Genomic DNA, 16,874 nt, shown 5'->3' on the forward strand with positions numbered 1-16,874 from the left:
CAGTTGCCCTGAAAGCCCCTTGTGGAAGTGGAGATGCTTTGGAAAGTGACCTAGGACTTTGGAGATTCATTGTCCAGCTCATGAAACACATTAGAAATCTGGATCCTGGCTGGGCTCAGTGGCTCAGTCTGTAATCCCAGCACTTTGGGAGGTCGAGGCGAGTGGATTGCCTGAGCCTGCGGGTTCGAGAACAGCCCAGACAACTTGGCAAGACCTTGTCTCTACAATAAATAAAAAATTAGCTGGGCATGGTAGCGTGTGCCTGTAGTTCTGGCTACTTGGAAGCCTGAGGCAGAAGGATCGCCAGAGCCTAGCAAGTCCTGGGGTGGCCATGAGTGTGGCACTGCACTCTAGCCTGGGTGACGGAGTGAGACTCTAACTCAAAAAAAAAAAAAAAAGAAATCTGGATCCTGGAGACTTTCAGGTGCTTCTCCAAGGCCATACTTAGCTGGAGGAAAATGCTCCTTCCCCGGCCGGTCAGTCTGCCCTGGCAATATGAAGTTGAGGCCATGTAGGCTACTTCGAAAGAGACCTTGGCGGGAGCCCCACTGCACAGACTCAGACAGGCCATGTCTTCTCTGGGCTCCTTCCCTCACCTCTGTAGTGAGAAGGGAAAGATATTTGATGTCTTACTTCCTGTCTAGCATTTATAAAAATATGGTTCGTTGGGAATATTTTAATCCTAAATTCACTTTTTTTTCTGAGATGTGGACAGAAAAACATTCTACTAGTCCCGGATTAATTTAAACTAGAGGTTCTCGAATTTTTAGAATCAAGCATCTACTGGCCTTAAAAACAAACCTTGGAACAGTATTTGCCTGTGGAGGGTGGTTGAAGGTGATCCACTTTAGAGTGGGTGGAGTTTGATGTCCTGAAATGCAACCTTTGTATTAGGCATGATGTCCCACCTGAGGACAGGGCAGAGTAAACCAGCTGGGTCTCAGGATCTTATCAGTAGATGTGCTGATGTGACCAGAAAGAGATCTGGTGGTGGGTCAGGGAAACTGTTTCTCACTTTCCCACAACAGAACTAGCTGCCAAGCCTTTCCCTGTTCCTCACTGGCTGGCCATTCAGTGGTGCTGGACAAGAGTCTCTTGGGCTGGCACTGGCTAACTCTCCTGAATGTGGGTGGAGGTGTCTGGGTTGGCAGAGGGGCCTCCCTAAGTCCTACCAGCCATCAGGGAAGTGGCCCTTTGGGGTTGCTCTCTGGGTTTCCCATGCCCACCTGCTCCAGCTCACACTGCTATTGTGCCCCCTTCACGCTCCTCCTGTGCCATACCAGCCCTCCATGGCCCAGGATTTCAGGGGAATTTATGAGGACAAGCTCAGAAAAATCAGTCCACCCGCACAGAAGGGGAAGATAGGATGTGACCTCAGCCCAGGTCAGAGCACTGAAGTTTCAGGAGGCAGCCACCAGGCAGAGTCAACAGTGTGCTTGCCTTCCTGCCACCCCAATGTCCTGCCAAGAAAAGGCCAGTGGGTCACAGCTAAGTATGTACTCCATGTACAGAGGAGAGAGCTCAAGCCCAGAGAGGGTGAGCACATTGCTGAAAGTCGCACAAGGGATGATTCAAACTGGGGTGTACCTGGGTTGTTATGAGGCTGTGCAGCGGGTCTGCAGCTGCCCAGTGTCCAGTTGGATCCTGAGCTACAAAAAGAGAAGGGTCTTCCAGCCCCTTCCTTCAGAGAATCCTGAACCATCGTGTTCAGTTCTGGGATTCTCACCCTAAAGTAGCCACAGTGTCGTATCCTGAAAAAAAGGTTAGAAGGCTACCATTTTTCTGGAAAGAGGATGCCACTGGGGATGTACACCATGATCATAGAGACCGAAAGGTCAGACTTCTTGGTGACACCAGCAGCAAGACTTGGCACAGGGACCGATGTTCCAGGAAGTGGAATTTTCCCTTGGGATTAGGAATCATTTTTGGCAACTTACATGGTTCCTGGCTGCCCAGGAAGGAGCTTGGAGCCATGTGACCTCAGTAAAAAAGACCCTGAAAGGAGCAGCCTCTTCTTCACCACTGGGTGACCCTGGCAGGACGAGTGACACTTTTCCAAGCTAACCACATGTCACATGCTGGCTGTTTTCTAGGCATCAACGTTGGCCCCGTGGTGGCCGGAGTGATTGGCGCTCGCAGGCCCCAGTATGACATCTGGGGAAACACAGTCAATGTGGCCAGTCGGATGGACAGTACTGGGGTCCAGGGCAGAATCCAGGTCAGTTCACCTAGAAATCCCCAAGCCCCAGGTGCCCATTCTGCAGGTGAGGAGACAGAGGCACAAGGGGCAGGGGTTGAACAGCCAGTAGGTAGCAGGGTGGAGCGAGCTGCATCTCCCAAGTCTGTCAGCTCTTGAGGGCATGTCCCGGCCCTGGCAGTTTGATTTTGATGTTTGGTTTGGCATGAGGTCATGAAAGCTGGTCCCTAAATGACCAGTTGCAGAGCCGGAAACGCTGTGACACAGGGTTCTGCTGAGCCCGGTGGCCCGGCTGTTCCTGTTCCCCTCACACTTTCCAGGTATCCGGCCCCGAGCCCTCTCCCATAGGAGGGAAGGACTTTTTCTCTTGTATTTTAAGGGAGAGTGTTATGGGTGCCCACTCCATCCCAGGAACCTGTGGACAGCTCAGATGGGATGAGAGATGGTGGCCACAGTGCCCTTGAGAGCCATGGAGAGGTTGTGTGGTCTAGTTTCTGAGACTTCACTTACAACAACCTTGATGCTTTCCCCAGTTCTGATGACCCCTGGATGAAGCCCCCATGGGTCAGATGGAGCTTGTGAGGGCCCACTCAGCCCCATGGCTGCCCGGCCTGGGAACTGCAGACCTCCATGGACCACGAAGGACCTGGTCCCCGGTGCATGATGGTGGCTAGTCTCTGAGGACAGTTTAAGGGACAGGTGGAAAACTTCATGAAACATAGATGGGGGCTTCCAGGCAGCACCTCTGCACTTCTGCCTGCTCTTTCAACATCTTAAAAAATCTTTTGTTGTGGCAAAGCATGCATAAAATGCTTCCTCTTATGATATTTCAGTGTATAGTTGAGTGGCATTAAGAATGTTCACCTGGCTGTGCAACCATCACCACTATCCATCTCCAGAACTTTTGCATTATGTTTTTTTTTTAACATGATCATCTGCCCGCACTCTTCTGCAGGCCTCCTCTAAAACTGGGTACTCCCCAGGGTAGTACTCTGTGGGAGCCTATCCCACCCACACCAGCCTGGACACTGCCCTGCACCAGTGTTGCTTGTTTAATTTTCTAAGATCAGATCTGAGCCTGCCACTCTACTGCCCTGTCTTGCCTCTCTCGCCTCTCACATCGTGCACAGTTTGCCTGGGCCCTGCTCCCCTCCAGGTGTCCCCCTGCTGCCCAGGTATCACCCTTGCACATGCAGGGCCTCTGTCCTTCCTCCCACCCCTGCTCAGCTCCCCAGCACCCCTGCCACACTGCCAGGGGTCGCTCTCCACAGCTCTGCCAGGAGCCGTGAAAAGTTGGGCTTGGCAGGGATTGAGCTGCTTTAATGAAAGCTGCCAGAGTTCAGACAAGCATGTGTGGGATGGGAAGGAGCAGCCAGGGAGATGGGGAGGGAGACAGGCGGATCCAAGATGACTCCTCCAGCATAAAGCAGAGACACGAATCATGTATCTTCTGTTCACAGAACTGATTATATCTCATAGGAGGTACTTTCTCCTTCTTTATATATATATTTTTAATTTTGTGAATCAGAAATTTCTTTGGGCTGAAGTGCTGGTTATGAATCTGAGAGACAGAGGAGTCAAGTAACGTCCCTGCTTTCTTTGGATGGTTTGCCCACCACTCTGTGTATATTGGTGACCCCCATCCCGAGGTCCCAGAGGCAGCTGCAGCCAAGACCCAGGAATGGGCGGGTTTACACTCCCATCCCAGTGCAGCTGTGCCCATCGGAGGGTTGGAAATCTGAACTTGCTCTGGGCTTTACTCTCTGCTGTCTTCTTTCAGCTGTGGTGGCACACATTGCATCCTGCACTGTGTGTGCCCTGACTTGGAAACGTCCTGGGTTGCTGAGGTGTCCAGAGCCCTGAACCCTCTCCATTCCCAGCATCTGGAGCTAGATCCCACACAGCCTCTGGCAGGGAGTGCACACAGCCACCATGGCAGCTTATGCCCAGACCTGGGTGCTGAGTCCCTACTGGCCTGCCCATCTGGAAACTCCCTAAGTTGCCCTTCCCAGACCAAGGGACCTGCTCAGTGAATGTTGCCTCTTCCTATTGTCCAGGAAACAAGCAGTAGTACTCCCGAGGCTGGCCCCGTAAGCCCTTTTGAGTCCCTTGGACTATCTTTGCAGGATCGTGTCCTTATGGGGTGACCCGAGTGATTGTTGCAGGAGTGGGGGCCCCAGCTGCCAGGCTGAGCTGGGGAAGCCATATCCAGGTGCTTCTAGAGTCGGGCAGTCAGGGTGAACAGAAACAGATGCAGGATGGAATGTTCCGTCCTGGTCTTTCTCTGCTACACCGTGTGGCTCCCAACCCACAGAGGACCCACCTTGTTGCCTGTGACCTAGAGTAATGCTCTCTTCTCTCCACTGACAGGTGACTGAGGAAGTCCACCGGCTGCTGAGAAGGTGCTCCTACCACTTTGTGTGCCGAGGCAAAGTCAGTGTCAAGGGCAAAGGCGAGATGTTGACATACTTTCTAGAAGGCAGGACTGATGGAAACGGCTCCCATCTCAGGTCCCTAGGCTTGGAGCGGAAAATGGGTCCATATGGGAGAGCTGGCCTTCAGGGCAGACGCCCCCCGGTGTGTCCCACTGGCCTCCCGGGCAGAGCTGGGCTCCCCTCTCACTCTGCGGGCCAGTACTTGCCCTCCACAACAGCTGGGAAGGAGGCCTAGTGGAGCTTATGCTGGCCTCTGGGGGTGCACACAGAGCAAGAATGCTCTGGAGGCTACACAGGCCACAGTGGCTCCAGCCAGGACTAGCCAGACCATCTGAGCAGGGAGCCAGCGGTGGGCTGCAGAAGGAGCATTGTCCAGGTGTGGCCTGTGGCCTGAGGGCCAGCCACCCAGGAGAAGCAGCACGGCAGTGATTTGGTGAGGCCTGCACACACTTCTAGGCCGTGGGAGAGATGTGTCCACTCCATCTTTCCTTCAGGGGCATAGGAAACACTGTCCTTTTCCAGCAGGCCTGTTTAGGTTTAGCCAGGTTGGCATCCACATCAGGACTTTCAGAGCTCCCTCCAGGGGTACAGCAAGAGCCATGGAGATCTGGTTGGCAGAGCAACCAAGGAGTCCACTGCGAGTATGTCTCGAGACAGCTCTGTATCCACCCAGCTGACGCAGGACCTGGCATGCATGCGGCTCCAGCCCTGGGCAGTGGCCTCAAGAGCCAAAGTGGGAAGTCAGGCTTCACCAGGAGGGTCACCAGAGCTGGAGGTTTTCACATCATAGGCATGGCACGGAGCCATCCACTCTTGGACTGGGCAGTTTGGGAAGAATTGAGAAGCCGCCTCTCAGTGCATGATAGTGGTGGCTGCTGGCTTCCCTCAAGAGTGACTTTTTGCTAAGAGCCAGAGGCAGGTCTTCTGGAATTCTCAGGGGGCCCTGCAGCCCCATCTCCGTCATCATGGCCAGCATCTACTTCTTGTTCTGCCTGTGCATTCTCCACCTGCTCTACTTGATGGGTTCTGGCTCCTCTAAACCTGGACATTTCCCGTCCTGCACTGTCACTGTTTGCGTTCAGAGGAGAAGAGGAATGGATGTCATTTCTTCCCTTTTCCTGTGGCGTCTTGGGTCCTGTACATTTCACTACAGTGCAAGCCTCTGTTTTTGTTGGTAACCCTTACACCCACGAGCAAGTTTCCTTGATGGAAGATACCGTTTCTCCGGCAGAATCAGTTCTCCTGGACGGAGTGTTTCCGAGTTGGCTGATGGTTGTGAGTCCATGTGTCCCTGCTCTGTTTGCAGGGAAAGTGACTGCAGGTGATTGTGTTGACATCTGGGAACCTCCCACCTGTGCACCTAGAGGACCACAATGAAGATGAAGGCAAAGTTGTAGGTGGCAGGGGGCCAGAAGGGTCAGTGGGAAAGGGCCACCCAGAAATGGCAGCTGAGGCCCAGCACACGGAGACTCTGGATCTCAGTCATAGAACGGAAGGCAGCTTGAAATGGGTGGGAAGGTTCTGGGCAGGCACGGCAGTAGGGGAGCATCCAGAGACCCACTACTCTGAAACGTGGCCAGAGAAGTTTCTTTGGACTGCTGGTGAGGACTGAGCCCTGCTTCTGATAAAAGCCAGCAGGCTTGGCAGTCCCGCTCCTCACTGCTCCCCAAGGGCTCTACCTCCTTCCTGGGGGTCCCAGTTTTTCAGAATGGTAGCAATGAAAAGCCCAGGCTTTTCCTCCTGGTGTGTAGACCTGTGTGTGGGGTCTGTTCTGGACTGAGTTCGGTCAGGGTGACTTGGTGATGTCCCCTGCTGCTCCCATCATGGCATGTCAAATGTGACTTCCTGTGTGGGGAGGGCTTGACCCCAGCTTAGCCACGTGGCTGTGTGGGGGCAGCTGGGGCCTTGGCCATAGATGAGGGAGGTCAGGCCCTAGAGGCTGTGCAGGGCAGCCAGCACAGTGATGCTTGGGGACTTGGGATTGGTGGTGGTGACTCCAGCTGAGGCAGGACTCAGGAGAGAAGTGGCAGAGTGAACAGTTTGGGGTAGGGTCCCCTGTCTGCCTATCCTGAGACTGCAGACCACAGGTGGCCAGATGGGACTGAAGGGAGTATTGTCCACTCTCCTTTCTCTCCTGACAGGGCTATGGCTTCCATGGTGACGCAAGGGGGTAGGACAGTCTCCTGGCGCCTTCCTATAGAATGATTTTGACCCATGCCTTTCTGTCGCCTTGCCCTGGCTATGTTGGGGCTCATGGGCAGGCCAGGCTATGCTGTGGCCTGTCTGGCCCCATGGCCTGACTGGAGACTTTAAGGGTAGAGAACGGGTAACTTTCGTTTTCCTCAGATGGTCGTCACGTTGCCATCTACTCACATGGCCTGGTGTTCTGGCGTCACCGTGTACCAGTGAGGGCTGGGCTCCTGTGAGGTCCTAGGGCAGAAGGAGATGCTTGTGGGGGTCTCTTGCTGCTGTCAGGGTGTCCACAGGAGCTTCTGTTGATGTGAAGTCTCCAGGTTGCCAGCGAGGGCTCCTGAGGACGGGCAGGCTCACTGTGAGGACGAAGTGTCTGAGCCAGCCAGGGGCTGAGACTCTGGCTCTGACTGGGGCCCTGCCTTGTTTCTGCCCTCACACTTTCCTCTGTTCCAGACAAATGGCTCATCCTTATGGTCCCCTTTTCCACTAGGATTTTCTCATCCATCCTTCCATCCATCTCAACCAGATTTGAAGCAGTCAGCTCAGAAAAGACCCACAAGGGGCGAGTGAGTGCACAGCAGGGCGGTGAGCGGCCCTGGCCTCCTCACAGTGTTGTCCTCAATCCCTTGGGTCATTCAGAAGGGCTGAGAGTCTCCCTGGCACAGCCTGGCTCTCCTCATTCCAGTTTCTACCAATGCCACTGCGGTGGGGACTAGACAGAGGACTGGCACCAAATGCGTCCACCCCCTAGTCTGAGGCCCTGTGGCTATGCGCTATCACACAGCACAGGGGACTTTGCAGATGGAATTAAGGTTAGGGACTTAGGGTGGCAGAAGATGCTGGATTATCTAGTTGGGCTCAGGGCAGCCACATGGCGCCTTGAAATGGACAAGAGAGGTAGGGGAACTGGGACAGATTCAAAGCGTGACAGGAATGGTGCCATCATTGCTGGTTTAAAGACAAGGGGCCGCAAGTTAACGTCTGAGGCTGCTTCACAGCCCTAGCCCCAGCCAACAAGGAAGCGGGGATGTCATTGCACAGTTGGAAGGAGCTGAATTCGCCAACAACCTGATTGAGCCTGAAGCAGATTCATCCCAAAGCCTCCAGGATGAGCAGAGCTCCGCCTGGCCCCTTAGTTCGGCCTGTGAGACTGAGCAGACAGTCAGTCAGCTGCACCTTGCTCTGTCTGGCCTGGGGTCCACAGAGCGAGGATGTTGGGCACGTGTGTCTGTGAAGCCACTCAAGGTGGGGCCACTTCTACAGCAGCAAGAGGAAGCTGTCCCTGGGACCATGCTGCCTTCTCTGGGCACGCAGCTGTTCTGAAACGGACCCCACGGCAAGCCTCAGCAAGTTCTCCATGTCAGGGGGCAAACCTCTCCATCATCAGCAGCTCCAAACCCCACCTGCTTCCTGAATGTTCAGGAACTGTGTTTAGCCATAATGTTTCTTGGGGTTTGGTGAAAAACGACTTCCTTTTTATTTGTGAGAAAACTGTATTATATTGCCTTATTTATTTTTAATCGTGTACAATATTCATGTACAAATGTTAGAGCCAGTTGGGTAGGATTCTAAATTATTTATTTAAGAGGCTCTGTACATAGTGCACCTATGACAGGTGCTGCCTGTTTACGCGTACCAAAAATGAAGAAAAGTCCCACACCCACTTCAGCCCCTGCTTGGCGATGCTCTGGTCCTTTGGAAACGACCCCGTGTGTTTCCCTTTGCAACCTCGCATGTCTTTCATGCCTGACACCATAGAGTAGAACACAGCCCCGGAATGCTTCCAGATGCTTCCATGGACCGCGCCGGCCCTGGGCCGGTCCACTCCCACAGGTGTCTGTGTCCTGCAGGCAGACATCCACCACAGACCCAGCCACCCAGGTTGCCAGCCCGTGTTTCTCAGACTCTAAAGCCACCAAGGCTTCTGGAACACCTGTCATAGAAGCAATAACTCTTAACTATACTGTAGAGACAAGTCTGGTCCAAAGCAGATTGATAATTCAGAGACAAGCCATGCACACGAGTTTGCCCAATTCCCTGGAGCTGGGGGCGGGGGGCTGCCACTCCCAAAGCCCCCACCCCTTCTTGAGGACCCGGCTCTGGCGCTCAGTTCTTGTGAGTCAGGCTGTCAGTGTTGGTCAGAGCTCAGCACCTGGCCTGGTGAGCAGACAGAGTCGGTGTCAACTCTCATCAGATCATTGCTCGTGTGAGGAGGAGGGACGTAAGGACGCTCACCCCATCCAAGTTCTGTTCGGGTTGATGAATCTCAGTATTGGCCTCCTGGGGGTGGTAAACTGCACAGTTTGTTGCAGCAGTGTAAATGATAAAATTTCAAGACTTACCTGTGATACGCCACTTTATGGAAGTGCCGGTGTGATCAAAGTTGTCCCTGCTCACCTTCCGTGGTGCTGGTGCCATTGTGGCAGGATAAGAGCCCTCTGGACAGGACACGTCCAGGATTGGGGAACCTGCACCAGGCCAGCCTGTGTATGTGGAGGTTGGTCTTGGTATATCTTGAAGGTCTGAGCTACCAAGGTCAACCTCCTCACACCCAAGGCAACCTGGCATGGGATCCCTGATCCTGGTATCTCAGGTCTTTAAATTAAGCTTGGGAGATGACCAAGACAGAGGTCTTGCTTGATGAACTCAGATACCCTAAATAACCATCAGCGCTTGGATCATTCCCTGCTCTTTGGCACCAGAGAGGAGATGTCGCAGGCCAGTGTCCATAGCTGGCAAAGTGGGCAGTGGGGGCAATTGAGTCACTTTGACCTTGTGTGGTCCCGGCTCTCTCTGTCCCCCCTAAGTCAGCCAGAGCCAGGTGGGCTGAGACCAGTATCCCAGCTGGATCAAGCCCAACACTGAGGGGCTGCCAGCCAAGGAACCACCCTAGGTGGCAGCATCGGGGGGCAGGGCCTGAGGACCTACTTCCTCTTATAGAGGGGCACAGCAAGGATAGAGCCCAGGGTAGGTATTCAAGAAGGCTCAGTTGGGCTCGGTAGAAGGAAGGGTCTTCTTCCACTTTTGATTTTTTTCACACACAGGTTCAGGTGCTCTCGGGGTGGCCAGACCCTGCCGCTGGGGCATGGATGTTGCGCGGGGGTTCATCTGGAAGCTGCAGGCTCTGTGATTCTGTGTGAACCGACAGCAAGGAGCTGAAAGGCGGGCTCTGCACCCAGGAGAGAGCTGGGGCACGGAGCAGCCGGATGCAGGGCTCCCAGGGCCGTGAAGACAGAGGGCCCTTGGAGGCAGACAGGACAGGACTGGGGTGACCAGAAACATGGGGCAGGGTCCCAGCCAGGGCAACTGCTCTCCGTGTAGACAGTCCTCCTTCAAAAGGTCAGGTGTGCAGAGAGCACAACCCAGACACAGTGAAGAGCTCAGAGCTCCCCTGGTGCTGCTTCACCTTGGGGAGCCCTCAGGGACACTTAGGTAGTTTTCTGGCGATTTCCTATTTTGTCCTTCTGTTTGTTCACACACTTAATGGAGAGAGGTCCTGTAATAGAATGTGAGAAAATGTGTCACCTCCGTGGTCCGTTCCACAAACACTACGGATGCAACTTCAGGTGCCGCGTTTTGGGGGCTAGACTTCTCTAAATGGCACACCATCATGTAATGACTGTACATTTGTATTTTTCAGTTTCCCTGAATATTTAATCCATTCTGTTCCACATCAAATCTGTTCACTGTCTTTAAAGAAACGGTTACTCCACTAGAGGTCATGCTTAATTCAAATATGTCTGTGTGCCTATGTGTGAACATGTGTGTTTGTGTGCTTGTCATGTGTGCTGTGTACATGTGTGTGTTGTGTAGCATAAGCCAAATGACATTTAATAATTTGTCCCTGGGACTAAGATAGAGTCATAGAAGGAACAAAATCAAATACAAGTATAGCCAGATGACTGCCACACAGAGCATTTGAGGAAATTGTCCCCCACTGCTCTGATTTGATTTCCCTCAGAAAATCACATTATCAGTGATCTGGGGTGGGCAGCCTCCCAGACTCTGAGGCAGAACATGAATCCCATGAGGTATACACGTGACTTCTGAGTTCTGTCTACAAACCACTGCTAGCTTTCTGTTTTTGTTTTTTTGTTTTTTTAATGTCCATGGACACTGAGGCACTAAATAGGTCTCATTTTCCTTGGCTGGTTGTTTATTTTTACTTTTGGGGTTTTCGGTTTACGCGAAGGCCTGTGGAGACAGCCTCAGAGTGGTGTTGGCCGCAGGAATGGGGAAGAAGCAGCTAAGGGGAAAATGTGCCTCAGCCACCACAAGCTCCCATCTTTCCTCCAGTAAGTTACTGGGAACTGAGTTGGAGACCAGGCCTTCCCAGCTGATTATTTGCCAGCTTCGACCTCCTCAGCTGGGAGGTGGGAGGAGTACAGTAGACAAGTGGCCTTCTTGGATTGTGCTTCGCAATTGGCAGGAAAAAAAATCTTGGAAATGAGACAGCAACCACAGTGGCAGCCATCTGGCCTGATGCTGTGTCCTTCATACCTGACAGGTGTCAGTCATCGTAGGTACAAGTCCTTCATCCTTCATTCTTTGTGAAATTAGTTTCCTTCCATACATCACTCAATTCAATGTGTTCTGTGCTATTAACTACAGGGGAAGGGTAATCATCGCTCTTTCTAGTTAAAATAGTCTCCCATGGGCCTTTTGGTGTGGTCACAAATTAAGGAAACCCTCTTTACTAGTACTTAAATTTGGCTGTACAGTCATGGGAACCTTCTGTGTGCTTCACCTCACTCTCTCCTTCCAGCAACCCATGGGAGGAGGTTTTCTTGTTAATCCTCAAGAGGCCCACAGAGGTTAGGGACTTAAGTCACCCGAGCAGGGCCAGGATTCACCTCCTGCTCGGTCTAGTCCCAGGCACTTGTGTTTTCCACTACATTTAAGACCTCTTTGCTAACAAAATTTGCGAAAGTTGTGTTGGTTGTGATGGAGAACTCCAGCTCATCCACACACAAGTGCCTGCCATGGCAGAGGGAACACCTCAGAAGGTGGGTTCTGAGCACAGCCAAGGCTGGTCTTCCAGCAGGCAAGGCTTGCTCCAACTACCTGTCCTTGGAGCATATACCTAAGTCCTTATTGTCGCTGGCGACCTTGGCCTCATGTTGCCGAATTGGAGCAATACAGTTCATCTTGGCTAAGTCATATTCCTTCTCCTTTAACAACTGAGCCACAAGGAAATAGAATGTTAGGCTCTTAGAATCCCTACTTTGTCTATCAGACTTTATATTCTATATATTAAGCACAACCTATCATTTTGTCTACAATCTTCTTAAGGAGAGCAGTTATTGTCTTTTTCTGTAAGGCCTCTCTGACATCAAATAGGAAGAATGTGGCACCCCCAGACACCCACAAACTACACATCATTTCTCCACTTAACACTGAGCCTACCCAGGTTCCAAGCTTCCCAGTCAGGAGTTCTGTGAGCTGTGGGAAGGCCATTAGTTGAGTTTGCTGTTTCGACTCTCATCTTTCTCTGCTGTAGGGCCATTCAGTGTTATTGCCATATGCTACTGGTGGGGTGTAGGTGGGTCAGGGTGTCTTCCCAGGGATTAAGAGGATGTTCAAAGAGACGATTTTGCCACAGATATTCAGAAGAAAGGGATTATGATGGATGGTGAGAAATTTGACAACCACCAGACTACACATTCCCTGACTGTCCCCTGGGTGCTGGGTCCTGCTGGTACCTGATAGCTTACACTTTCAGAGAGGTTGGTTTCCAAAGAGCTTTCAGCCACCTTTTAGAATTAATATCTAAATGGGAATGATATCCTAGACTAACTCCCAAGAGAGCTATCAAATCTAGTGGGCTTAATAAACTTGTGTGGGACCGTGCAAGAACAGTCATTCAGAGCAGCCTCTCCGTGGGCATCTGCTTCCCTGACATGTGCAGCGGGGAGCTGGCCCGACAGCAGCCAGAACTTCTCGCCTCCCACCAGCAACCCCTACTCAACTCCAGGCCCCAGACACACGAAGCACAAGTCTCAGGGGACCATTCCCACATTGTGGGGATCTCGAGGAAGCCCATAACCGTCTCTTGCCTACGCCGGGAGTGTTGATCCAGTTGCCCACCAGGAGCACACACACCGTGTGGGAGAGGCGTAGGGTTTTGCCTTCATCCCTGTTGAAACTGCACATATGCAAGCCATTTGCGTTCCGAAATTGCATGCCGTGAATTTCCTAATTGTGTAGAACTTCCCTTTGAATTTGAAATCACACCGCTTGCACCAGGCGACAGGCCCAGGCCTGCCCTCGGGTCATCTGCCCGCTGGTGAGTCCCGTGGAGCCTGGGCTTTGTGTAGCTTGTGCACTAATTATGCACCATCTCCCTTCAACCCAAATTCCTTCCTCCACTATCCTCGTTTATACTGATTGCACACCCCCTGCACAAATGAAAATGTCATTATTATGATCATGTCTTCACGGTAGGGTCCATTCTGATTTAAGGTAAGCCCAAAGCCCACTTCTGGATCTTCTTGACTCGCTGAGAAAAGTGTACGCGCCTGTGTCCTTCTGGGTTTGGCTAGCTAGGGTTGTGTCACCCCCCACCCCCCGTGGGATGGAGAGTGTCGTGGGCAAGGGTGTCATTTTCTTACACAATAAAATTCACCGAGGATGCTTCTGTAGAAGTGAGAAACACGATGATGATTTTCAGAATTACAATAACTCACTCTCACTGGGTAACTTCTCATGATAGATTTGTATGATCAATACGGGTCTATTTTTATGTCAACTGAACACTGTAGAGCACCTTCCAGTCTTTTTCAAGATTGTTAAATTGAGACAAGTAATTGAATAATTTGTCCTATTTTTATTTAAAAAAAAAGTGAATGGACTGAAATGTTAAATGTGAATGTACATTTCTTAATCGCAACTTTTCTACTGAGTGTTTGCACTATACTTTCTGGAATCTTATTTAACAAAAATAAAGGAAAAAAATTGCTTGACTAACTCTGTGGCCATTTCAGTTGAGAAATAAGCAGTTCTGTGGATGTTTTAAAGACACTCCTCTGCCTGTTTCCTGTACCTTCAGAAGGGAAGTTTTATTTGAAGTATTAAGTACTACATGATCCCCAACTTAGATTAGACCACACCTGGACTATTATCACCCCACCCCCGCACCATTACATGCTTTTCTCATACCTTTCTGAACCTCACAGTGAAGACACTTTTTTTAAAAAGATAACATTTAAAATTGACTTTCCATTTTATTAGCCCTTCTTGCATCTCAGGGTATCCTTCTGAGATTGCATTGCTTCTTCTATCTTTTAGAAGTTTCTTTAGCTCAGGACTCAGGGATAAATTCATTTTAAGTTCTGTAAAGTCGTTATTTCATCTCCTGTCTTAAACAATAAAACTATCCGAGCACATAGTTATCAGTTGACAAGTTATTGTCTTTCAAAAGCTTGACAATATTGCATCATCTGTCAAGTTTGGCCGAGCGGTGAAGAGTGGCTTCCACTGTTGCCACTGAGGAATCTTCCGCCAGTCAATTTGCTTTTTCTTCACACGCTGTCTTGGGGTTCTCCTCAGAAACAGAACCAACAGGGGTGGGTGTGTGCTCTGAGAGAGAGAGAGAGAGAGAGAGAGCAAGAGAGAGAGACAAGGAGAATTTATTTTAAGGAATTGGTTCACGTGATTGTGGGGCTGGCAAGTTTGAAAACTGTGGGGCGGGGGGAGGGTGGCAGGCTGGAGACCCAGGGAGGCGTTAATGTTGTAGTTCATGTCTGAAGGTCATCTGGAAACAGAATTCCTTTTTTCTTGAGGAACTCAGTCCTGTTTTGAAGGCCTTCAAATGATTGGATGAGGCCCGCCCACACCGTGAAGGGTCATCTGCTTTACCCAAAGTCAACTAATTACAAATGTCAGTAACATCTAAAAGATGCCTTCACAACATGTATGCTGGTGTCTGACCAAACACTGGGACCCGTGGCCTAGCCAAGCACACATCACATTAACCATCACATATGTGGTATACAATTTTTCACTGTCTCTTTAGTTGCAAATAAAATCAACTGTTAGTAAAGGGAATTATTATGAAAAGAACATCTCAATGGAAACAATCAGAAAGCATACCATAGGAAGAAATACAACTAACCAGAAAAACATATGGGCATATATATGTCCAACAGAACTGTTAATAAAATAAATGCCAGTTAAAAACAGCGATGGCCCCCAACCCCTAGGGCGCGGACTGGTACTGGTCCATGGCCTGTTAGGAACGGGACCAGACAGCAGGAGGTGAGCGGCAGGTGAGTGAAGCTCTGTCTCTTGTCAGATCAGCAGCAGCATCAGCTTCTCATAGGGGCACGAACCTGATTGCAAACTTCACATACAAGGGATCTAAGTTGCTCCCTCTTTATGCGAAACTAATGTCTGATGACCTGTCAACCCTCCCATCCACCTTCCCATCCATGGAAAAATGTCTTCCATGAAACGGTCCCTGATGCCAAAAAGGTTGGGGACCGCTGATGTATATACAGCAGTCACCTTACAAATGTTTTTTGAAATGATAGCATTTGGATGCTAGCAAAGCTACAGTGAGATCAGGCTTGGACACCACTCACAGGAATTCATACCTCACTAGGGGAAACGTAACAAGTACCCTAAAACGTTAACATTCTTTAACACAGTAAAATGACCTCTAGGATTCTATCTAACAAAATCGGTAGACCTCAAGTACGAAGTTTTTATGCAAGGGCTATTATTATTGTATTATGCATAATGATGAAAATTTGAGAACAAACTTGTGATAGACAGAATCCTAGAGATGTCCTCAGTCTTTAAACCTTGAATGGGAGGAGACACCACTCCTGACTATGTGATGGGTTGTGCGAGCTGGACTTCACAGGAGCCCTTAAAGCCAAGAACTTCTGCCAGCTGGTAGCAGAAGTCAGTGGGAGGGATTTGAAGCCTGAAAAAGTTCTGTCCTGCCAGTGAAAGCTTGGAGACTGAGGAGGCCATGTGATGAAGGGCACAGAGGACTTTAGGTTCCAAAAGCCAGTTGACAGCCAGCAAGGGAACAGAGCCTCAGTCCTTCATGTCCTTGAACTGAGTTGAGACGTTAATTCTCATCTTTATTGAAATCATACCTTCCCCCCCAACCCCCAACATGAGTATTATATTTACACAATGCCCAAGTTTCTCTATCCCTGCGCTACCAAGTGTGGTTCAGAGACAAAATTTGTGGAGTGTCAGCATTCCATCTTGGGACAGATCCTGTCAACCTGAGGGTGGGTATAAAATTCTGCCAACCTGATGGAGCCTGGAGGACAATTCCTGCCCAGATGCCTCAAGGAAGAAGGCATCTTCTCACTTTGCAAGATCCCAGGCAGAGACCGGCTGAAATAATGAGAACTGAGATAATAAATGGATATTGTTGTGAATGCCAAGTCACACTTGTGGCCATTTGTTATGCAGCCATAGAAAACAAAATGCAATAGAAACCAACACACTAAATTCACAGAACTAAAACACAATATAAGGCCGGGCTCAGTGGCTCAGCCTATAATCCTAGCACTTTGGGAGGCTGAATGAGGCAAGTGAATTCCCTGAGCCTGCCAGTTTGAGACCAGCCTGGACCACTTGGTGAGACCTCGTCTCTACAATAAAATAAAAAATAGCCTGGTAGCATGCGTCTGTAGTTCTGGGCTACTCAGAAGGCTGGGGCGGAAGGATCGCTGGAGCCCAGAAGGTTGATACTGGGGTGGCCGTGAGCATGCATGCCACTGCACTCCAGCCTGGGTGAAGAAGTGAGACTCCAACCCAAAATAATAACAATAATGATAATAATAATAATAGATAAAACACAATATAAATAATAATAGATAAAACACAATATAAAACTAGTTCATGACATAACACATCACACGATGAAGGCGACCGGTCTTTGAATCACACTTTGTGAGAAGACAGCAGAGGGGCTCAGGCTTTGTGTGTAGACATATATCCATTGGGGGAGGGGGGCATAATTTCAATAAAGAGGAATTCACTTCTCAGAATTTATGGGCATTTAAAATTGAATAGAAATTGCA

The 16,874-nt window shown here is 50.3% G+C and overlaps 1 protein-coding gene across 1 annotated transcript in view; it reads left to right on the forward strand.

Moving 5' to 3' along the window:
- Positions 1 to 5,135, forward strand: part of LOC103263091 (adenylate cyclase type 1) — a gene marked incomplete at its 5' end in the record, with an annotated part of 42,329 nt that extends 37,194 nt beyond the window's left edge. Inside the window, 2 exons of the mRNA XM_008060765.1 lie at positions 2,094 to 2,218; positions 4,568 to 5,135. Coding sequence (XP_008058956.1) covers positions 2,094 to 2,218; positions 4,568 to 4,867 — 425 coding nt within the window. The remainder of the gene's footprint in view (positions 1 to 2,093; positions 2,219 to 4,567) is intronic.
- Positions 5,136 to 16,874: the final 11,739 nt, after the last annotated feature.

This window comes from Carlito syrichta, unplaced genomic scaffold (assembly GCF_000164805.1).
Source record: "Carlito syrichta isolate Samal-C Ts95f unplaced genomic scaffold, Tarsius_syrichta-2.0.1 Scaffold304717, whole genome shotgun sequence".
NCBI classification, from domain to species: Eukaryota; Metazoa; Chordata; class Mammalia; order Primates; family Tarsiidae; genus Carlito; species Carlito syrichta.